We start from the raw sequence: 20,858 nt of genomic DNA on the forward strand, positions 1-20,858 counted from the left end.
GTTTTTATCCTCTCAGCATATTCTGTTTATTTTACCTCTCACACACTTTCCTTATTGTTTTCTGGCTAGGCCCTGATGGATGAGATCCTGATGCTGCAGGATGAGATTGGTGAATTACAGACCTGTTTTTCTGAGGAGCTGGCAGACAGTGATAGTGACGGGGAGGCTGCTGACCAGTTGGCACTCCAGTCTACCCTCACTGTGCTGGGAGAGAGGATGGCCACCATTCGAATGAAGGCCTCTGGGAAACGGCAGTTGCTTGAGGTGGGTCCTCAAAAATAATCTCTCAAATATGCATACTTTCACATCTACCTTGAGCTTTAATAGTGTGTCAAAATTGTCTTTGTTATGACTGGAGCTTGTTGTCGTACCCACACACAATTGTGGAAGCTAACATGTTTTCTTCACATCAACCACTACAGGAAAAACTAAGCGAACAACTAGAGGAGCAGCGACAGGAGCAGGCACTGCAGCGTTACCACAGTGAGGCAGAGGAGCTTGACCATTGGCTGCTGAGCACTCGTGCAACTCTCAGCTCTGCTCTTCAGCCCCAAAACGATGACATGGACATGGAAGAGCAGCTCATCGACTGTCAGGTGAGATTTCTGATGTTGTGAAAGACTGAACTGAATGTTTGACTGAATAGAGTTCACTGAGGTTGACTGAAGTAGATATGGTGTACAGTTTTGCTGCTCTCCTGATATTCGCAAGAAGTTTTCCTCAGTTGACAAGTCAAGAAAAACCTTTGAATTTCTCCCACTGCCTTAGGCTCAGCATTGAAGTCTGTATGCTATTGTCAAGAGTGAGTTATCAAAGGCTAAAGTGAAGTATCTGCCACTGGCTGCTTCTCGGTTCCAGAAATAGTGCCTATGCTTGGATTCATTCCCTGGGTGTTATATTACTGTTACTATTTTAGTCATGCATAAACTGTTCAGTCCGTCCTCAAAAACCAAAGGAAACAGAATTTAACAGGAGCAGAGCAGAATAAGAGGCCACTATTGTCCAATAAATGACACTTTGGGGGGGCGGGAGGGGATTAGGGTTTGGGATTAGGATTAGGGTCTGACTCTGTGTCCTTCTCTGATCACACTAGTTCCCCAACATTCCTCCTCCAGCTCAAGGCTTTACCCCCTGCTCGTCCTGTTTCTATAGTAACATCACCTTTATCTGTGGGGTAATTAGCATCTGAGGCAAAATGGTAGAGGCGATGGTCACTGATCCACAGTCGTGTGATTTTATTCAGGTCAGAAGTAGGAGATAATATTCCAGTTTGAGTGATTTTGATCACAAAGCAACTTCTGAGGAAAGAGATAAAAAAGTTTATCTTAGTTTTTGTCCTACAAGCCTGTTAACCGACCTTTCCTGACATCTGCGTTTATTTCTGTCACTGGCAAAAGATTTTATGTATGCAGCTAGATTGATATTGAAATAAATATGTTTTAAATCTTAAACTGCAACGGTAGTGGTAAGTGAGTTATGTTGGCAGCCTTTGTGAGAACATATAACCTGAACTATGCCTCAGTTTTGGTATTGAAAGTGTTAAAACATTCATCCTATGATGAACCATAATTGGCTTCTCAGCAGTAATAATGTTAGTTCTGTGACTCAGGCAAAGAAAATTATGTTTAAAGTGTGTGTGTTTGTAGCAGCTGCGAGACAGTAAGCTGATTACAGCTTACATATGGCTCCTGGGGAGCTCAGGGCTAAAGGTTCGGCCCATGTGGATCCTTATCTCCACTTGCAACCATGAATTATTATAGTATAGATCCACTGGAAAGGGCAAGATACGTTAGAGAAAGGATGTGAGGTTAGAGAGATGAAGTGAAAAATTGTGATGAGAGAAAGAGTTGGAGGAACTCAGGCAAAGTAGGAACTTTAAAAGAAGAGGAATGAAAAGAGAAGGAAGGGTATCCTACATACATAGTCCTATATAACAAACTCCACCTGTCTTGTAGTTGTGTCAGTCAAAACATAAAAACCTTGGCTAAAACAGAAGAAGGTACATTTTTGAATTTGAGTTAGAATACCCTAAGGAGCTCCAACTTCCCACTGAATGACGCAGCAACAACTCTGAATAGAAGGAAAAGAGTTATATGGAGGCACTCTGTATTGTTGGGGAAAATTCTCTGCCAAGGGCCCTTGTATCTGCGTGTGAAAGAAGGGGATACAACCCTAATCCCCCCCTCTTTCCACTTATTTGCAAATGTTAGCACTTTTTACAGACAATGTGAACATGGAGAGGGAGGGTCCCTTTTACTGAGACTGAGAGGAATGGTTTAAAAAGAATTTGAAGGGAAACAGAGAGTAGGCTTTTCAAAGAGAATGAGAATCGAAGAAATAACAAGTAGAGCTAAGGGAGATAAGAAGAGGCAGAAACAGCATGCTGTTGAAGGAGTGCTAAAGGTGTATTGTGCATACTTTAAAAAACTAAAAGAGATTTACTGGAGCCAATTACAGCTCTTTGAAGTTAAGAAAATACAATCTTTTTGGATAATTTTGTGTTCATTGTTATCAAGGAATAGAAAATAATAGAAAAAATAATAGAAAATAATAATTATTTCTTTTGGCTAAGGCATACCCATGAAATGTAGGTTCTACTTCTTTCCTTTTCAGTGACTTGTAGGCAGGTTACTGTAAAGACTTGTGATTCTGAGATGGTTACTACACCTTTAAATTTCAGGTGGTGGTTAATTTATAACCAACTTTAGACTAAAGTAAAAATCTGTGTTAAAAACCTTACTGTTATTTTATAAAACATCTGAGTGTACCGTTGTGTTCTTGCCTTTCCAGAACATGCTGTTTGAGATCGAGCAGAAGGTGTCATATCTGTCAGAGCTGTCCGTCCACAGCGAGAGCTTGCTGTTGGAGGGCCGGGCCGAGACCAAGGGAGAGGCAGAGCAACTCACCCTCAAACTGCGCTCCCTCAAAGACAGCCTGCTGGAGCTGCAGCAGATGCTGCAGGACAAACAGGTTGACATACAGGTGAGACAAGAGGATGCCTCGTACCAAAGTCATGTGTGGATGTTTTCCTCACCATTTATGTGTTGTCCCTCCACAGTCCCACATGTTTTTCCATTTCCCTGCCTGTGTGCCATTTCTGTTGTGCTGTGCTGCATTATGTTGCATTGAACAGCAGCATCAATGGCAGTATTGTGCAAATACTAAAGGTCGTGTCATGCTCCTTCATAAAAGTCCACTGTTTTCCATTATGGAACAACAAGAGCTTGTGTGTCTCACAATGGGCCTCAGACACCAGACAAAAGGATGCTACCTCATCACATGCTAATGCTAAATGTACTGCATCAGGTGTGTTTCTGATGACACAGCATTTTGACTTTGTTGCTTCTCTGGTTTACGTCTCATTTGGAGGAAAAACAACTCAATTTTCTTCTGAAACTTCTGAATGTCCACTTAAAATAATTTCCTCAAAAAGGCAGCCTCTTCAATTAGCCACTAAATCACTCTACGACACATAGAGGCTACAACAGCTTTCTTTGTCTTAACCAATTTGAAAAACTGGTAGCAATCTCGTTTTGATCAATGTTATTTTGCAGTACTTGCACAATTAATTTAATGCTTCAAAATACAGATTTATTCTAGGAGAGTTTACATCTCAGATGGACTTTAGTTAAAACTGGCATCATGAATTAGATGTCACTTAAGTTTATATGTGTTTACAGTAGCTATAATTCACAATCTCACTTTATCATCCCTTTTTCAATCTGTTTCTGTTAGATTAGTTATTTAATTAGTTAATTAGGTGTTTAAGCCTTATTTTTCTTTTGGACATTAAGATTTCACTTATTAAACATGATTGCAGCAACTGTTCGACCACATTGTTGCAAAGTCACGACTTACTCCTTGCATCCCTCTGTCTTTTTCTCAGGGTTCGTTGCAGGAGCAGGATGACAGTGAACCAGACTCATCTCTGTCCCAGAGTCCTAATGTCCAGGATTGGCTCTCCCAGGCTCGCTCAACACGCACACAGCAACATCATGACAATCTGCTTCGACAGAGGGTAAGAGGAGGCTGTACTTAAGACTGTTTATATTTAATAGGCCTGTGTTCAGCCTAATTCAAACACTATTTTGACTGCCTGATGTGTTGTCATCCAGTTTGATTAGGTTAGTGTCATTGGGCAGAACAAGTCAGTTCTTGGAAGTTAATTGAAATTAATTTCCTATATTTTCTAGGAGCTGCAGGAGCAAGTAGCTGAACAGAGGAGGCTGCTCCAGTCTGTAGCCAGTGTCGGGGAAGAGTTACTCAGCCAACAGACTACACCCAATGGGGACAGGTACCTTTTCTCCTCTCTTTATTCTTTATTATTGTCTATTGTCACACATTAAGCCTGTAAGAATGATTTTTTTTTTGTGATTTGATTTGTCCTTCTGGGGACAGATATCAGATCCCATTGATAACACCCTCCTTTCCCTCCCACAGTGAGGTGTCAGTCCCAGGTGGAGTGTTGCTGGAGACAGACAGCCTGTCCCCTCTAGACCACCTGCGACAGCGCTGGGAAAACCTGAATAAAGATCAGAGTACAAAGCTGCAGCTCTCCCTCAACTCCCTGGAACAGGACCAGCTTAGCCCGGTAAACATGCCATACAGTATATGAAGATTTATGATCATCTGCATTAAATATACTTCTTAACATGGGAGGTTTTGTGAAATATATTTTGTATTTAATTTGACCTCCAGGAATGACCCATCAAGCTAAATTTATTTTATGTGCAAAATATTTTAGTCACTACAACTTATTCTGGTCTCAATTCCTTAAAATTGTTGAATTGGTTCATATGTCATCTCTAATGTCACTCTTGTGTGCAGGTCCTCCACCGGTCCCGTCTGTCCAGTCCCAGTATGGTGTTTAGAGGCGAGCCTGCCAGCCAGGACTCTCACTCTCCCAGTGCTTTGTTTGAAGTCTGCAGCCAGACTCTGGACAGAATCACCCAAGAGGTAAAGCAGTAATTTTCTAACCCATTTTAATCTCTTTACTTTTGGCTGTTTCTTTGAGATGCCTTTAATCAGGAACAAAAACATTGTTACCGACAACTTTTGATGTAATGAGTAAATATTCTTTGTTCCTCTTTGCAGGTGTCAGGTGGTGACAGTAAGCTGGCAGTGTCTTTGGCAGGGGCGACAGTCCAGCAAGACCTGTATGCTGCAGTTTCAGCAGCCTCCTCCTGGTTGGATGCTGCTGAGAATCAGCTGCTCTCTGGTCCTGTGCTGCTGTCTGAGGACACAGAAACACAACTCACCAATCTAGAGGTGAGATAGAATAAATACTCTAATCAGTTGTGTTCACTCATACAGAAATAGAATACTTTTCGTATGAATCACAGTATGGTATAAACTAAAAGAACTTGTATTGTAGTAACACTGCTAACAGAGGTTGCTATAGACACAATATGTTGATGTAAGCAGACAACACAATAAATACTCCACTGGAGCTGCATTGCTGACTGTAACTCCTCTCTCCAGGTCCTGAATAAACAGCTGAAAGAGATGACCAGGGAGGTAAACCAGTGCAGAGACCTGCTGGGCAGAGGAGCGGGCCGGCTGTGTGGAGGAGAGGAGCGAGCCCTGATGGAGGACACATTGGAGGGCCTGCAGGAGAGGATGGGGCTGCTGGACTCTACCCTGGAACAGCACTGTGACAGCATGAGAGACAGGCTGCAAGAGCACTCAACCTTCCAGGTACCAACTATTAGACCTTCAGTTTAAATCTGACTAAACTTGTGGTGTGATGTATTTAGTTACCAATTTGAGTGTCTGCCTGACTAACATCTGTTACTCTTTAACACTGTTTTTGCTGTCCTGGCCAGAATGAACTAAGAATGCTGTTCACAGCTTTGAGTGAAAGTAAACACCAGTTGCTACAGAAGATGGCTGGAACTGTGGACAGACCTGCATCCAAACAGATAGAGGTATGATACCAACCAACAGCTGATACACAAAAGATACAAAATAAAGCCATCTCAGCGATATAGCAAATAGGAAGTAGCTTCTGAAAAGATATTTCCATTGAATACGTTGCGTCTTTTGTAGACATTATCAGAGGTCGAGGACAGTCTGAAGGAGTTTGAGCAGAGAGTGACTGAGCTGAAGACCAGAGGAGAGGGACTCCAGTCTGACCAAATCTCCAACCAGGAACTACTCAAACTACAGGTGATATTAAACTCTTAACTCATTAACTCATTAACTCTCCAAGAGTCATGAGCTACCAGAGTTTAAACGTTTACAGACTGACATGTCGATGGTTCTGTGTAGGATGCATATGAGGAGCTTGTGCTGATGGTGGGCTCCAGACGTAGCAGCCTGAACCACGGCTTGTCTCTCAAGGCTCAGTATGAAGCTGCACTTCATGACCTGACAGACCTGGTGGACACCGCTCAGGACAAGATGGCTGCCGACCAGAAGATGACAGTAGCCTCAGTCATAGAGGTCCAGATGTCACTGGACAAACACAAAGTAAGGAGTGGTGGTGGAATTATTTTTTATCTCTTTATCTTTTATCTCTCTTCTCTAATGTTGTGTTTCAAACATGTTCTCTTTTACTCCAGGAGTTCTTCCAGGGTCTGGAATGCCATATGATCCTCACCCAGACATTTTATAGTAAAGTGTCTGGTCTGGTAGCACAGAGGGAAAGCCAGGCCCTGGAGGAGACAATGGCCTTAGCCCACAGTGTGCTGAAACAGGCCCACAGGAGGGGAGTGGAGCTGGAGGGCATACTGGAGGTGGGAATGAGTGAATAATAGAAGGATGGGGAAAAGGAGCAACTGATATATAGCAGATAACAAAGTTGATGACAATACACAAATATCAAATAAAGCAACATGTGGGACTACAATAAATAACAGACTCTATCCTGTCTCCTGTCTTGGCCAGTCATGGAGCAGGCTTGTGGAAGACTACCAGGCTCTGTGTCGACAGCTGGAGTCTGTGGAGTGTAGCATCCCCACTGTGGGTCTGGTGGAGGAGACAGAAGAGAGGCTTATTGAAAGGATTAGTCTCTATCAGGTAAGGGACAATGTACAGACTGCACACACCTACAGTATATCTGCAAATATATGCAACCATACAATATCAGAATGCCATCCGACTCACCCTGAAAGCTGCGGTTGTGCATGCTTGTTTGAATATCATATTTTAACTCTTTTCCATCTGTTCTCCCCTCGATCCTCTAGCGTCTGAAGGCCAGCCTGACTGAGCATCAGCCCCAGTTGTACCAGGTCCTGGAGGAGGGCAAGAGGCTTCTTCTGTCTGTCGGCTGTTCAGATTTGGAGAACCAGCTGACCCAGCTAGGAGAACACTGGCTCTCCTCCACCACCAAGGTCAACAAGGAGTTACACCGCCTCGACTCCACGCTCAAACACTGGAGCAGGTCAGGCTCTGGCAGTGGACTGAGTTTCTTTTGTTTTCCAGTCAGTCTTTATTCTTTAGAAACTACAAAATTGTGTCAGGTATCAAATCTGAAACCAGTTACATACTGTAGGTCTTAGATAGACAGATTTTCTTGGTTTTTAATGATCTTTGGGACTCATGCAGGCTGAATATAGTTAAAAGTATATCTTAAATTGTTAATATGTTACCCTCTGTTTATGTAAATCCCAGGTACCAGAGTGAGTCAGCAGAGTTGAGTCACTGGTTGCAGTCAGCTCTGGACAGGCTGGAGTTTTGGACAACCCAGTCTGTGACTGTGCCTCAGGAGCTGGAGACTGTCAGAGACCACCTTTATGCCTTTCTGGTTTGTTAAGTTATCAAATCAGCATCAAATATGTACCACAGAACTAATAATAATGTCTATACACAATATTCAGATTGGTTTAATCAATGTATGATAAAATTACAACTTTTTTTTGTCACTGCTGCTTCTGATAGGAGTTTTCCAAAGAGGTGGATGCTAAGTCATCTTTGCGTTCATCTGTGCTGAGCACAGGCAACCAGCTTCTACGTTTAAAAAGAGTAGATACAGCTGGTCTGAGGACAGCGCTGGGCCACATCGATACTCAGTGGGCTGAGCTGCTCACTCGTATTCCCGTAGTACAAGAGAAGCTGCACCAGGTCTGAGAACAGCACAGACATTGTAGATGAATAGTGTATTTTGGCTTTTTGTACCATTGTAACCCCTCTGCTCGCGTCCCTTAGTTGCAGATGGAGAAGCTGGCATCACGACACGCTATTCTAGAGCTAATGAGCTGGATCTCTCTCATGGAGAACATCATCAATGAAGACCAGGATAAGATTATGGAAGCTGTAGGCTCAGAGGTGGTCCAGAACTTCTTGCAGAAATATAAGGTACAAAACAGTTTTTTTTCTGTTCACACACAAAGACTTCAGTAGTTGTACCATTCTGGTCAAGCTCAGAAGGGTCAATTCCCTCTTCCTGATCAAGTCGTATTTTGTGTCATCTGTATTTCACAGGGTTTCCGCATCGATCTGACGTGTAAGCAGTTGACTGTGGACTTTGTTAATCAGTCAGTGCTGCAGATCAGCAGTCAGGATGTGGAGGGAAAGCGCAGTGATAAAACAGACTTTGCTGAGAAGCTGGGAGCTATGAACAGACGATGGCAGATACTGCAGGGACTCATCACTGAAAAGGTAATGTTTAGTCAACATTTACATTTAAAATGTTTTCTTCTCGTATTCTTACTTTGCAGTTTCTGAGTTGTGAAATATTTCTGAATTGTGTTTGTATTTTAGATTCAGCTTTTGGAAGGACTTTTGGAAGGTTGGTTAGAGCATGAAAATGGAGTCCAGGCCTTGAAAACCTGGCTCACACTACAGGAAGAGAAACTGAAGAAGAGACACAGGATAGAGGATGTAGCATCGGTGCAGAATGCACTTAAAGACTGTCAGGTACAGCACGGCCATGAATACCACACACGGTTTGAGTTTTTATAAATGTTTTATTTCCTAAAGTAAATTGTTGTTCTAACAGGAGTTGGAGGAATTAGTGAAGGAAAAAGAGAAGGATCTAGAGAAAGCAGAGGAACGAGGAAACGCACTCATTCAGGATAAGAAAGGAGGAGCCTGCTCTGTTGTCAAGGAGACCCTTAAAGGACTGAACCAGTCCTGGGCTAATCTGGATCATATGGTGAGCATCTCTGATACTTTTTTTCAGAATCCCTTATGAAACTCTCTTATTATGCTCTAAAACACTTAATTCGTCGCCCTTACTTCCTATTAGATAAGTCAGATGAAGGTGAGTCTGCGGTCAGTGCTGGAGCAATGGACACTGTACAGACGAGCTGCGGAGGAGATTAATGGTTACCTGATGGAGGGGAGGTACTCTGTGTCCAGGCTGCACCTCCTTAACGGGTCTCTAGAGGCAGTAAAGCAGCAGGTGGAGAGTCTGGAGGTGAGGAGTGCAGAAACTAGGCAGCCCTCTTGATTTTGACAAAATGGCACATCCTGAAAAATCTATTTATGGTGCAGAACTGATGCAACAATTGTTGAACATTATTGTGGAACGTAACATCTGCACAGTGTTCAAAAGACACGTTAATCAGTTTTCCATGAGATTTGTCTGCCAACAGTGTATGTTGAGTAATATGTTTATCTAAATACTGAAAATGAAATGTAATCATTTGTCCCTCAGAACCTGCAGGAGGAGATGGATAAGCAGGAGAGCAGTCTGAGGAAGTTTGGCTCCGTAACACACCAGCTACTGACAGAGTGCCATCCATCTGTGGCTGAAACACTCAACAGAGCCCTCCGGGACGTCAACATTAGGTAGCTGGGATAAAACAATTTTTGAAAAATGTGTCCCTGACATTGCAGCCGTAATCCTTAACATCATGTTTCTCCTGCTCTGTTGTAGGTGGAACCGTCTACTAGAGCAGATCTCAGAGCAGTTAAGGAGCAGTAAGGCCTTGCTGGGCTTGTGGCAGCGCTACAAGACGTTATACGGCCAGTGTGTGACAGCAGTCCAGAAACAGGAGGAACGTGCTGATCGCCTGCTGAAGAGCGCCACTGACAGGGAGATTACAGAGGAGGAGAGCAGCGTCTGGATAAAGGACTGCAATGTGAGTAGAGATGTAATGTAGGCTTCCAGTATATGATTGAGTCAGCGTTTTTAGTCGATGGGTCAAAGTCAGCGCTTTAATCCACTTTCTTTTATAGTTTTTGGTTTTAGGATCCAGGTTTAATGTTAGTTCATAAATAAATCCAACATTTTTTGTGGTTTGAAATCCGCATTTTTGATTAGAGCGTGGCAGAATGCTGAAATTCCCGGTGCGCTGTCAGTCTCATTTGGTTTGTAAGGAATTGTGAATAAGCTCTGAAACAGCTTGTCAGCTCACTATACGGATTCACAAAGCCTCTATCCCCTCTGCAGAATACCAAACTGCACCCTGTCCTTTTGTCTGCTTGAATGTGGATTCACAGCACAATCTAACAAAAGCCTTTTGAGAGGGAGACTGCAAAGGGAAAGACAGGCCCCTGATTTACACTACAGGGGTCCCCCGGTGTCACGCTGGGCTTGTAGAGCTGTGCTGGGTGATGTCTAGAGACATGCTGTCCTAATACTGTAAGCAAGCGGTTATTTTGACCAAGGATCACTGATGGAAACAGTTTTGTTGTGAACTGTTTTCTTTTTATTTGAATATACTAAGGCAACATACAAATAATGTAGTCATGGCTTTCTACTTAAACAGTTGTAACAAAGGATAATAATAAACAGATTAATAATGTATAATATAAAAGCAAATAAGTGCAAATAAATACAATTAAAACACAGTTATATAAATTAAAAGTGCTTGATAGAAAAGCAAAACTCAGTAAATTGAACCAGAATGTCAGGGTATACCTTGATGTACATAATTTGTTTTTAAGACTTTTTCCATCGTTGTTGCTTACCAAAACCCACAGGACACACAACTCTTGTTTCACTCATCCTAACACACTTACACACAATAGAAACCCTCTCAAAACCCACTGGATAAACACCAAAATATTAACAAAATGTGTCTTGCTTCTCCTAAATTATGACATTTTGGATATGATGAGTTTTCTTTCTATACCTACTGTCTTCCACTGTGTCTTTGCATTGAATATGCAGTCCTGTTCTCTGTGTGCCATTAGTGTCGATAGCATAGATTCAGTGATTCTCTTCCTAACCTGCCTCTCTGACATTGCTGTTGCAGGAGTGCCTTGGTGATCAGGATTCGGTGCAGCAGTCCCTCCAGCAGCTGCAGGCTTTAGGGGAACAGCTGAAGAACCAAGTTGACGCCTCCTCCTCTGCAGCCCTCCAGTCAGACCACCTGTCACTCACACATCGCCTAGCAACACTAGAGCACGCCCTCCACAGGCAGCAGGAAGTACTTCAGGTAGAGTCAGGAGAGCATGGCCAGAATGACGTACAATCTATCACTTGAACACTGTGCTCTCTGTTATTTGTTGTTTTTCTCACTCTGATTATCTGGCTGTTTCTAGTCTGGATCTTCGGCCTGTGAGGGTTTCAGAGAGCAGTTGGAAACACTAATTCATCAGGCTGAGGAGGCTGAGGAGGTGCTGAAGGAGTCTGACCTGGTTGGCTCACCAGAGCTCAGTGTGATTCAGGCGCGTATGGAAAAACTCAAGGTACAAAAAAAAACGCTGCTTCCAGTTCTTTGTAATCAAACGTTCTCCCTCTTGACCGTGTTTGGTCCTGAGATGTTCCTGCTAACAGTGTCTGATAATGTGTTCTCAGGTTCATCTGTTGAAGCTCAGTAGTCTGTCTCCAGACTTGGAGCGTGTTAATGAGTCGGTGTACAGACTACCAGTCAGTGACAGAGATGTTAAACGCCTGCAGAGCCTCAACAGAGCCTGGGCCACTCACTCTGCTCACCTCACTGAGAGGTTCAGGTACCCAAACACATTACATGTGATCATAGTCCTCATTTTTATGAGGTTTTACACACAATAAGTCATTATAATGTATAAAAAAACTACAAAAAAATGATCAGAGGAAGTTTTGCTCTTTACAAAAAGTCATAAAGCTCATAGTTAGAAATGTAAGTGAGTAATCAGTAAAAGTCCTTATGTTTTTAGCTTTACAATAAGCCATTAGTGAATTCTAAAACATTTTTAACATGATGATCTACAGCTTTTATTCAGGGTAGTAGGAGTAGTTATAGATGGTCAAACAGTTCCTGTGGCGCTTATGTATTAATAAAGAGGTTGTTAAAAAGACAAAGCAAGCTACACTGGCTTTGTAGAATGTATATGCAGAAGTATCCTTCACTTAAATAAGGACTTACAACCTGGCAACTCTCAAATTCCTTTAATTTTATAAAGGTTTATGACTGATCAGTAAAACATAAAAATTATGTATAAATGATTAATAAAGTCATAAAAGTTAATAGTAAAGTTCATCTCGTGTGTTCCTGTTGGTGGTGTTCCTACTGTTGACTTCTTCTGTCCCTCTCCAGTAAACTGCAGGCGGTGCTGCTCCAGCATCAGACCTTCCTCCAGAAGTGTGAAGCCTGGATGGACTTCCTGTCTCAGACTGAACAGAAGCTGGCTGCTGAGATCTCAGGCAACTACCAGAGTCTGCTGGAGCAGCAGAGAGACCACGAGGTCAGAGAGATAGTGTTTGTAAATGGTTGCTTGTGTGCTTTTAATGTGAGTGAATGATGTGTACTAAAGGTTGTTGTTGAGTGTGTACAGTGTTGATAATGATGTATTTATGTGTTTGTACACTTGCAGTTGTTCCAGGCAGAGATGTTCAGCAGACAGCAGATTCTCTACTCTATTATCAGCGATGGGCATCATATGCTGGACCAAGGACATGTGGACGACAGGTAAAGACAGACAATCTTATTTCACATTTTTACCTATTTAATGGAAATATGTATCCAGTTGTGAGCAACATATGTGCTCAACATGTAAACCATCAGGCATTTGAACCATGTTTGGTTTCATACAGAGGCTTATTAAAACCTCTTAATTACAGGACAGGATCATTGAAGTATTATTAAGTTGGATTCAGACTGAACTAATGAACTAGTAGAACTGCAGTTAGATTTGTTTATTCTAGTCTTCTGCATGTGAGAGTATCTGTGGATAGTGGACATGAATAGTGTGTGGACAGTTTTTATGTGCTGAGATAAATACCAGTTTGTTGCGCAATTTTTTATTTTTCTATTCTGACTTTTGTCCCACTAACAGAGATGATTTCAGTGTGAAGCTGGCCTTGTTGAGCAATCAGTGGCAGGGCGTAGTGAGGAGGGCCCAGCAGCGTAGAGGCATTATTGATAGTCTGGTCCGCCAGTGGCAGAACTACCGGGAGATGGCAGAGAAGTTGCTACGATGGCTACAGGAAGTGACCCGTGACCCGGATGTACATCAGCCAGGAGAACCAGTCGCTCTTCAGCAGGCCAGAAACCTGTTAGATCAGATACAGGTAGGTTACAACACAATGGAGGAAGTTTTACTTAACTTATTCAAATTTCTTATCTCTATTGAAATTAGTTTATCTAAAATATTTTATATTTTATTATCTCTGTCAGTCACAATTCTGATCAAAATTAACTTCGGGTAATAGCAGGTGGATTAGGTTGGGGATGGTTTCAGCCACTGATACTCCTACTCAGTCCCTGAAGTAATTATTTTTTCATAAAACTTATCAGAATAGTTTGTATTTTTTATAAGATCACTGAAAGAGGACCTTGAGCTCATTTAAATAGTTGCTCATCCATTGAAATCTACCATATGCGTCTTCACAAACATATACCCTATTTCAAACTACTCCTGCTTGTTTTCACTCTGTAATTAAACACTTAATTAACCAAAGCAAATCTACCCCCCCCCCCGCTAACAAACCCTCACTCCATCTCCAACCTTAGACTCCTTTAGTTAACCTGTACCCCCTCTGTCCGCTGTCCCTGTCCGTACTCCTACAGCTGAGGGAGCGAGTGCTCCAGAGGCAGCAGGGAGGCTACATCCTGACAGTGGAGGCTGGGAGGAGCCTGCTGCTATCAGCTGACACCAGGGCAGAGTCCACGCTACAGACAGAGCTGATGGAGATTCAGGAGAGGTGGAGGCACGCCCACCACCGCCTGGACCAGCAGAGGAGGGAGCTACACGGCTTACTCAAGGTCAGTCTGAACTACACCTGGAAAAATAGTGAAGCTTCATTCCTTCTTCTTTTGTGGCTTGTTGCTCTCTTTATGGCAACTTAACATACAGACTGCATCGACTTTAAGTTTCAGTTTACCCTAATTGTTTCCATTCACTGTTCCTGTGCTGATTGTCATGCAACATTAGAAAAGTTTTTTTTTTCCCAATATAATTACTGTATAATGGCAATTTTTGAGGATAAAAAGATCAAAGAGTGTAGTATTATGGGACATACTTTGCTACTGAGTTGAATCTGTGTTGCAAGCTAAACTAGGAGCTGTGTCTTAACGTGCTGCAGAGTTACGGTGCTGTGAAGGTTGCTGAAGGGCATTGGCCCACCTGAGCCCTTAATTAGCCTGCCTAGTTGTACATGCAGAGCAGTGAAACCAGGTTATCATGTGAATTATGCAGCATTGCACCTCAAGTTCTGTCAATAAGTAAAGGACAAAGGTAGAGCACATTCGCCTCTGTTGTCAGATAAATTACTAAGCATCATATAAACGTGTGCAAGCAAATCTACACACACCTTCATGCAGTAAAAAAAGACGCACATGTTCAAAGATAAATGACAAGCCCAGGGAAAACATCTACATAAACACACACACATGCAGGCTGTGGACACTGTGCAGTGAGCTGTAATGATTTACAGCTTGCATGGTAGATTTCACAGGCTGTGATAGCGTCCTGTGTTGAATGGGGAACAGAGTGACGCAGTTTATGAGATGCATCCGGGAATTTTTTTTGTCGAAGTTGGTTCTCCCTTCCTCCTGACCTTATTCTCCTATGATCTTAGTTACTCTCTCTCTCTGTCCTCTTTTGTTTGCACTTAAGGACAGCTACTGTAGCTATTCTAGTCCAGCCCTGGGTGCTCTTTCACCATGACTCTTGCTTCAGGTATGCTATTTTTCTGCAGCATTTCTTACCAAATATTACCCTGCTTCAACCTGAACTGGACTCTTATTCAGATTCTAAAAATAGCTGTAATCCGCGCCCTTTGGAGCAGAACCTCCCTCTTTTGTTATGAAGCTGTGTTAATTCTCTTCTTTGGTGGTTGGGCTTGTGCTGTGTCACTCTGTCTCATGGTATTGCATTTAGAGTGCAGAGCTAAGTGGGCTATCTACAGCATGATGATTGATGTGGTCTGACTGCAGCCTCGGTAGATATGTGTATGTGCGTGCGTGTGTAATAATGTGTGTCAGGTTATGATTGTGTATTCTCCAGCTTACTCATACCGATGCTGCAGCAATAGCAGATTCTCTGAGTCTGAAAAGATCTGCAATCTGTGTGGGTTTGAGTGTGTGTGTGTGTGTGTGTGTGTGTGTGTGTGTGTTTTCTGCTCTAATTCTTGTTGTTTGTGTGTATAGAACTGGGAGCGATGTGAGAAGGGCATAGACGCGTCACTGGAGAAGCTGAGGGCCTTCAAGAGGAAGCTGTCTGTGTCACTGCCCGACCACCACGAGGAGCTACACTCAGAGCAAATCAGATGCAAGGTGAGGAGAATATAACACACACACACACACACACACATATTTTCTTAGATATTTTTTTGCATCAATACATATACTCCTCACTTAATATCCCACTGTCGTTTCCTCTTGTATACATTATGTACAGATGCTTGTTCTCTCTTTTTCCACACACTCATGCACACACAGACAGACAGACTTGTCCTCATTCAACCCCCTTAATCTGGCTGCAGGGACAAACAGATAAACAGTAGCAATGAAAAAAAAACTTTATCTCTCAGCTGCTGTCTCATTGTGTGACCTTGTTTGTTCGGTTTTCAGACTACTAGTTATATAACACTTTCTCCTGTGGAGGAATCACATTTCTGGTGTTTATCTAATTGAAAAAATATTTTTTTATATATATAATTTGTAGTACCTCATATGTGGGTTTTTTTCCTGTTAATTTGGTAAAAAAAAAAAAAAAGAGCCTGTCCTTGTAAAGATTTAACAGTGTGGTTCAGGCAGAAATGATGCTGGAATTAACAAATGAGGATGCTCACATCATCCTTGTTTGCTTCCACAGTAATCAACTCTGATTTGTGAGAGAATTCACATCATACTCACTTGCGGTTTGTGTTAACCGCTGGACACTGTACGTAGCCATGTTTCATGCATGACACATCCTCAGCTCCTCAGGGAGAAGGAGGTTGCTGTGAGTGTAGCAGCACATAGTTAGCATCAGCTGAGGAGAGAGAGGGGGTGGGGTGAGAGAGAAAGAAAGAGAGAGAGAGAGAGAGTGTGTGTGCGTATGAGAGTGAGCGAGAGAAAGCATCCCTGCTTGCAGTGGGGGTGTATATATAAATGTGTGTGCGTGCATGTGTGTGCTGCCTTTTGTGCGTGTTGCGCAATGGAGACATTCTCCGGGTCCACAAATGATTACACCGCAGCAAAACCATCACAGTGACAGAGGAGGAGGGGATGCAAGGTTGGATGCCTCTGTTACCTTATCCTGCCTTTAACCTTCAATATAGCTGCTGTATTTTCATTGAATGCAACATTTCTCTCTTATTTTTATGCTATTTACAGAAAACCAGTATGGGATCTTTGCATTTAGAATAAATCTTTTTTTTCTTTTTTTAAATATTCATGTCAGTTTGCATTTTTTCTTTTCCTCATTTTAATTTCTAAGGGTGCAGCAGCTGCAGTTGAGCAAGATGTGCTTTTGATTTTCCTGCTCTGTTTGACTGTGTCTGTGGTTGTAGGAGGGGAAGTGACTCTTTACACTGATATTAAAGTATCTTTGTATTTATTCATATTTCGTATTTACTCTTGTCATGTCATGTGGATGCAGGAGTTGGAGAGCAGCGTGGAGGGCTGGACCGATGACCTCACTTCCTTGTTCGTGCTGAGGGATTCCTTGGAGGGCGTGGTGAGCTCAGATGACATCACTGTCCTACAGGAACGCCTCCAGCTGCTACAACGCCAGTGGGAGGAGGTCTGCCACCAGGTAGATGCACACAGCACCCACATGCCTGTGATTTTTTTTACTTTGGTGTTTGAAAAAGCCAGTGTTACTTTGTTTCCCCAATATATATGGTTTTGTTCTGTGTATTCTAAGACTTAATATTTAATTTTATTACATTCTAGAGTATATCCTCACATTAAGGCACGCAGTGGATTTAATTTAACTGTCTTTTGCCTTTTACATAACCCAGATAGTTGAAGCAAACACAGGACAGGTGAAGTAATCCATGTTAAAAAATGTTGGCTAGAGCACTGTGTATATTCTTATACACTACTGATCCTTGCTGAAGATAGTCAGTGCTAACAGCTGCAGTACATTTGACAGAGTTAGAGCTCAGCTGTTACTAATTTTCCACATCGACGGCTAACACAGGCGTCACAGGACAAACAGTGTTATTCAGTTGTGTGTTATTGTCAGGGGCTGTTTGGATAAGACTGAAAGGAGAGTCAAAGCATTAAATAATGAGTCTGTGATACATTATATTTTTACATTTTATGTCTTCATTTTATCTTTCGCCAGTTCTCTTTTCATTCAATTACTGCCAAATTCTGTCACATCTTTGTCATGTTTTAACTATTTTTTCGTCCCTCTGCTTTCCTTTTCTCCTTCTTTCTCTCTCTTACTCCCCCGCCCCCCCCCTTCCTTTTTCCTTTCTGTCCCAACAATACCCCTCTGCCGCCCATTCTTATCCCCTCAGCTTTCTCTACGCAGGCAGCAGGTGTGTGAGAAGTTGAATGAGTGGGCGGTGTTCAATGAGAAGAACAAGGAGCTGTGTGAGTGGCTCACACAGATGGAGAGCAAGGTCTCTCAGAATGGAGACATCAGCATTGAAGAGATGATTGAAAAGCTGCGCAAGGTGATTTCAACACACATCTTATCAACACAAAATATGCCTGAAATGCACATAAGTAGAAATGAATGAACAAAAAAAGTGCTTGAGTTGAGTTTGGATTGTTTTGAATTTCCAGGTCTTGACTGATTGATGTATTTGTCCATGTACTGTATTTACTGCACAAATAACACCTAGAAGTTTATTTTATTTTAGCAATATAATCAGAATAAGCAATTAACCTAAGATTATTATAGCTTGTAGACACTTACTGTACTGTTTAATAGGTTTTTTTTAATAAGTGCCCATATGTTTAAATTTAAAAAAAGAACAAAAAACAATTTCTAGCTTTCTGATTAAGAGTTAGAAAAATTCAAGTTAAGAGTTTCTTGTTATTAGACTGCCTGATTAAAACTTTTTTTTTAAGTATCATTTGAATGCAGTTATATGATATTAAATATTTACTTAGCAAAAAGTGCATTGCTCTGGAAATAACACCACACTAACTTTTGATGGGCTAATTTAGTCTCATCTGCACAGTTGTATGCACACACACACAAACACAAACTTTACACCACAATCACACCTCTGTGTTAACCTGCTCGGTGTCTTCTCCCTCAGGATTACCAGGAAGAGATCAGTGTGGCCCAGGAGAACAAGCAGCAGCTGCAGGTTATGGGTGAGCGGCTGGCCAGGTCCAGCCAAGACAGCAAGGCGGCCGAGATCCAACACAAACTCAGCAAAGTCAGCGAGCGCTGGCAACACCTGCTGGATCTCATCGCTGCCAGGTGGGTGTACAAGACTCTTAAAACCATGTGGAGAGTGTAGCTTGATGGCAGAGATTGTGTGGTTTCTGTCAGGGGTAAGAGAACACTGGCAAACTGGAAAAAGGGAGGAACCAGTTTAAATCAATATCAAATATTACTTGTATAGCACATTGTTTCCTAAAGTGCATCAAAATGATGGTTCAGGGTCATAAATAAAGTCACTAATTGCATGGATTATAGAAAATATGATTTGGATGGACATAAGATCAGAAGTGATGTGCATTTAAGCGTTTATACACATTGTCTACCTTCAGTTTGTTCTCCGATGAATGATGGTAACCATGACTTTAAAAACTAGCACTGAGAAATCGGTCTTATACACAGGCAGATGACATCAAATTTTTATTCTTCTCAATGAAATCAGTGATTTCTCTTTACTCCACACAGTGCATCACTCCTCCTTGTGGAGAAAGGTTTAAGTTAGCAGAGACAGGTCTTGGCCTGGGTTTGTTCCAGTGTTGTCCCTCATGACACTCCAGGACATGATGAATTTATTTTCCCACAATTCTTCTGAGGCATTTCCTGCGTTCCCTGCAGGTGTCAGAGGGGCTTCCACTCAGTTGAGCTGCAAACTAAGCAAAGAGGTTCACATTCCTCATCCCTCCTCTTTTGTGTCTTTCTGCCTTTTTGGCACTCTGGCCCCTCATGCTTACCAGTTTTCTGTCCGGTCAATCCAAAATACTTTGAAATTGCTTCAGACTAGTCAGCAACATGAGTCATTCTCATTTTTACTTTGATTTAATATGAAAAAGATCTTTTTTTTGTGGAAAATTTAAACAACATATTTCTGTTTTGAATTGAGTGAGCTGATCCAAACTTTGACTCCTAGCAACACAACTTTCTCATCCCACCCTTCCCCTTGTGCTGTCCGGCTGTCGCCCGCTGGGACTGTCCTGGAGGAGGGAGGAAGGGGAGGACAGACCTCATACAAACAGCTGCACTCCTTTTGTTTTTTATATCCGTCCATAACTAAAAAAAAAACAACAGGACAGACGGTTTGTAGCTGAAAGAGAGAGCGGAAAACGTTGCATTTTTATCTTGTGGATTAATTTATCGACAACTTCTGGATTTTTTTTCAGCTGAAACAAGGATTGATTATTCTCCTGCAAACATATTTTATCTAGAAGACTTTCCTTCTTGCTGTGCACTATCATCAAAGTTTACCAACATGCATGGAACTGGCAACCTTTTCTTCTGTTGACACTCCCTCTGTGTGTATTTTGTTCATGATATTGTGATGCAGGCCAGCTCTGCAGCACATGCCTCTGACTGTAAGTCTCCTTTTAGAAACAGCAGTACTTGTCACTCTCAGGCAGTCACAATCTCTCACATACACACGCACACACACACACATATCCACTCACGCCTGTTTGGGGTTCTCTTTTTTTAACCTTGAAGAGCAACAGTTGATAAGTCACAGTTGTGCCACCCTGCCACTACCTTCTGGCCCCTCCCCCCTATCCACAGACAGAGTTTAGAGAAAGTCCCATGTGGAGCACGAAGACGAAAGAGAAGAGTGTTTTTACTTCGACACAGAAACGCTTCCTGCCGTTATAACGTTGTCCTTGGGAATTTCGCGCCCCCATGGTTTTGGATTTAGGGACGGATAATATGGCAGGATGCCCAAGCGAGGATCTGCCAGAGTGCGACTGCGATGTCAACAGGCAGGAAAAATTTGAGAATTTATGTTGGAGCGGTTAAGACAACACAACAAAGATCTGCAGTCTTAAATAACAGCTAACTAGCCTCATGTACCTACAGTACAAAGTTAATTTTTCTAATGCACTTTCATGACTATGTTATGTTGTGTTTGCAGAATCAAGATTAAGAGTATTTAAAGTATCTCTACTTTACTTTTAGAGGGCTGCGTCTTTTTTCTGCAAGATTTATTTTATGTATTTTGTTTTAGCTTCATGGTTGAATGCAGATCTGGTTTAACTAGTATGTAAAATATACTTTTTAGTGTTGTTTTAACCAGTCAGGTCACACAGGACAGTACAATAAGTTCCAGACACTTGAGACAATTGCAGAAGTGTTTAGTTAGACAGTAGCATCATTTTCTGATTGACAGTGTGACCAACCTGACCTGATGCAGTGAAGCGCTGCAGCCTTATACAACAAGTTGA

The 20,858-nt window shown here is 42.1% G+C and overlaps 1 protein-coding gene across 1 annotated transcript in view; it reads left to right on the forward strand.

The window, feature by feature from the left end:
* Nucleotides 1-20,858, forward strand: part of syne1a (spectrin repeat containing, nuclear envelope 1a) — a 144,537-nt gene that overhangs the window by 109,855 nt on the left and 13,824 nt on the right. Inside the window, exons 99-133 of the mRNA XM_044329976.1 lie at nt 70-264; nt 423-596; nt 2,791-2,982; nt 3,887-4,018; nt 4,194-4,294; nt 4,441-4,591; nt 4,828-4,956; nt 5,095-5,268; nt 5,482-5,697; nt 5,826-5,927; nt 6,049-6,168; nt 6,271-6,471; nt 6,564-6,737; nt 6,889-7,020; nt 7,188-7,384; nt 7,615-7,747; nt 7,882-8,064; nt 8,149-8,298; nt 8,425-8,601; nt 8,704-8,859; nt 8,942-9,097; nt 9,191-9,361; nt 9,602-9,735; nt 9,824-10,028; nt 11,148-11,330; nt 11,437-11,583; nt 11,693-11,847; nt 12,414-12,561; nt 12,691-12,785; nt 13,153-13,387; nt 13,887-14,081; nt 15,468-15,593; nt 16,903-17,058; nt 17,774-17,932; nt 18,527-18,693. Coding sequence (XP_044185911.1) covers nt 70-264; nt 423-596; nt 2,791-2,982; nt 3,887-4,018; nt 4,194-4,294; nt 4,441-4,591; nt 4,828-4,956; nt 5,095-5,268; nt 5,482-5,697; nt 5,826-5,927; nt 6,049-6,168; nt 6,271-6,471; nt 6,564-6,737; nt 6,889-7,020; nt 7,188-7,384; nt 7,615-7,747; nt 7,882-8,064; nt 8,149-8,298; nt 8,425-8,601; nt 8,704-8,859; nt 8,942-9,097; nt 9,191-9,361; nt 9,602-9,735; nt 9,824-10,028; nt 11,148-11,330; nt 11,437-11,583; nt 11,693-11,847; nt 12,414-12,561; nt 12,691-12,785; nt 13,153-13,387; nt 13,887-14,081; nt 15,468-15,593; nt 16,903-17,058; nt 17,774-17,932; nt 18,527-18,693 — 5,621 coding nt within the window. The remainder of the gene's footprint in view (nt 1-69; nt 265-422; nt 597-2,790; nt 2,983-3,886; nt 4,019-4,193; nt 4,295-4,440; nt 4,592-4,827; nt 4,957-5,094; nt 5,269-5,481; nt 5,698-5,825; nt 5,928-6,048; nt 6,169-6,270; nt 6,472-6,563; nt 6,738-6,888; nt 7,021-7,187; nt 7,385-7,614; nt 7,748-7,881; nt 8,065-8,148; nt 8,299-8,424; nt 8,602-8,703; nt 8,860-8,941; nt 9,098-9,190; nt 9,362-9,601; nt 9,736-9,823; nt 10,029-11,147; nt 11,331-11,436; nt 11,584-11,692; nt 11,848-12,413; nt 12,562-12,690; nt 12,786-13,152; nt 13,388-13,886; nt 14,082-15,467; nt 15,594-16,902; nt 17,059-17,773; nt 17,933-18,526; nt 18,694-20,858) is intronic.

The sequence above is a fragment of the Thunnus albacares genome, chromosome 16 (assembly GCF_914725855.1).
Source record: "Thunnus albacares chromosome 16, fThuAlb1.1, whole genome shotgun sequence".
Classification (NCBI taxonomy): Eukaryota; Metazoa; Chordata; class Actinopteri; order Scombriformes; family Scombridae; genus Thunnus; species Thunnus albacares.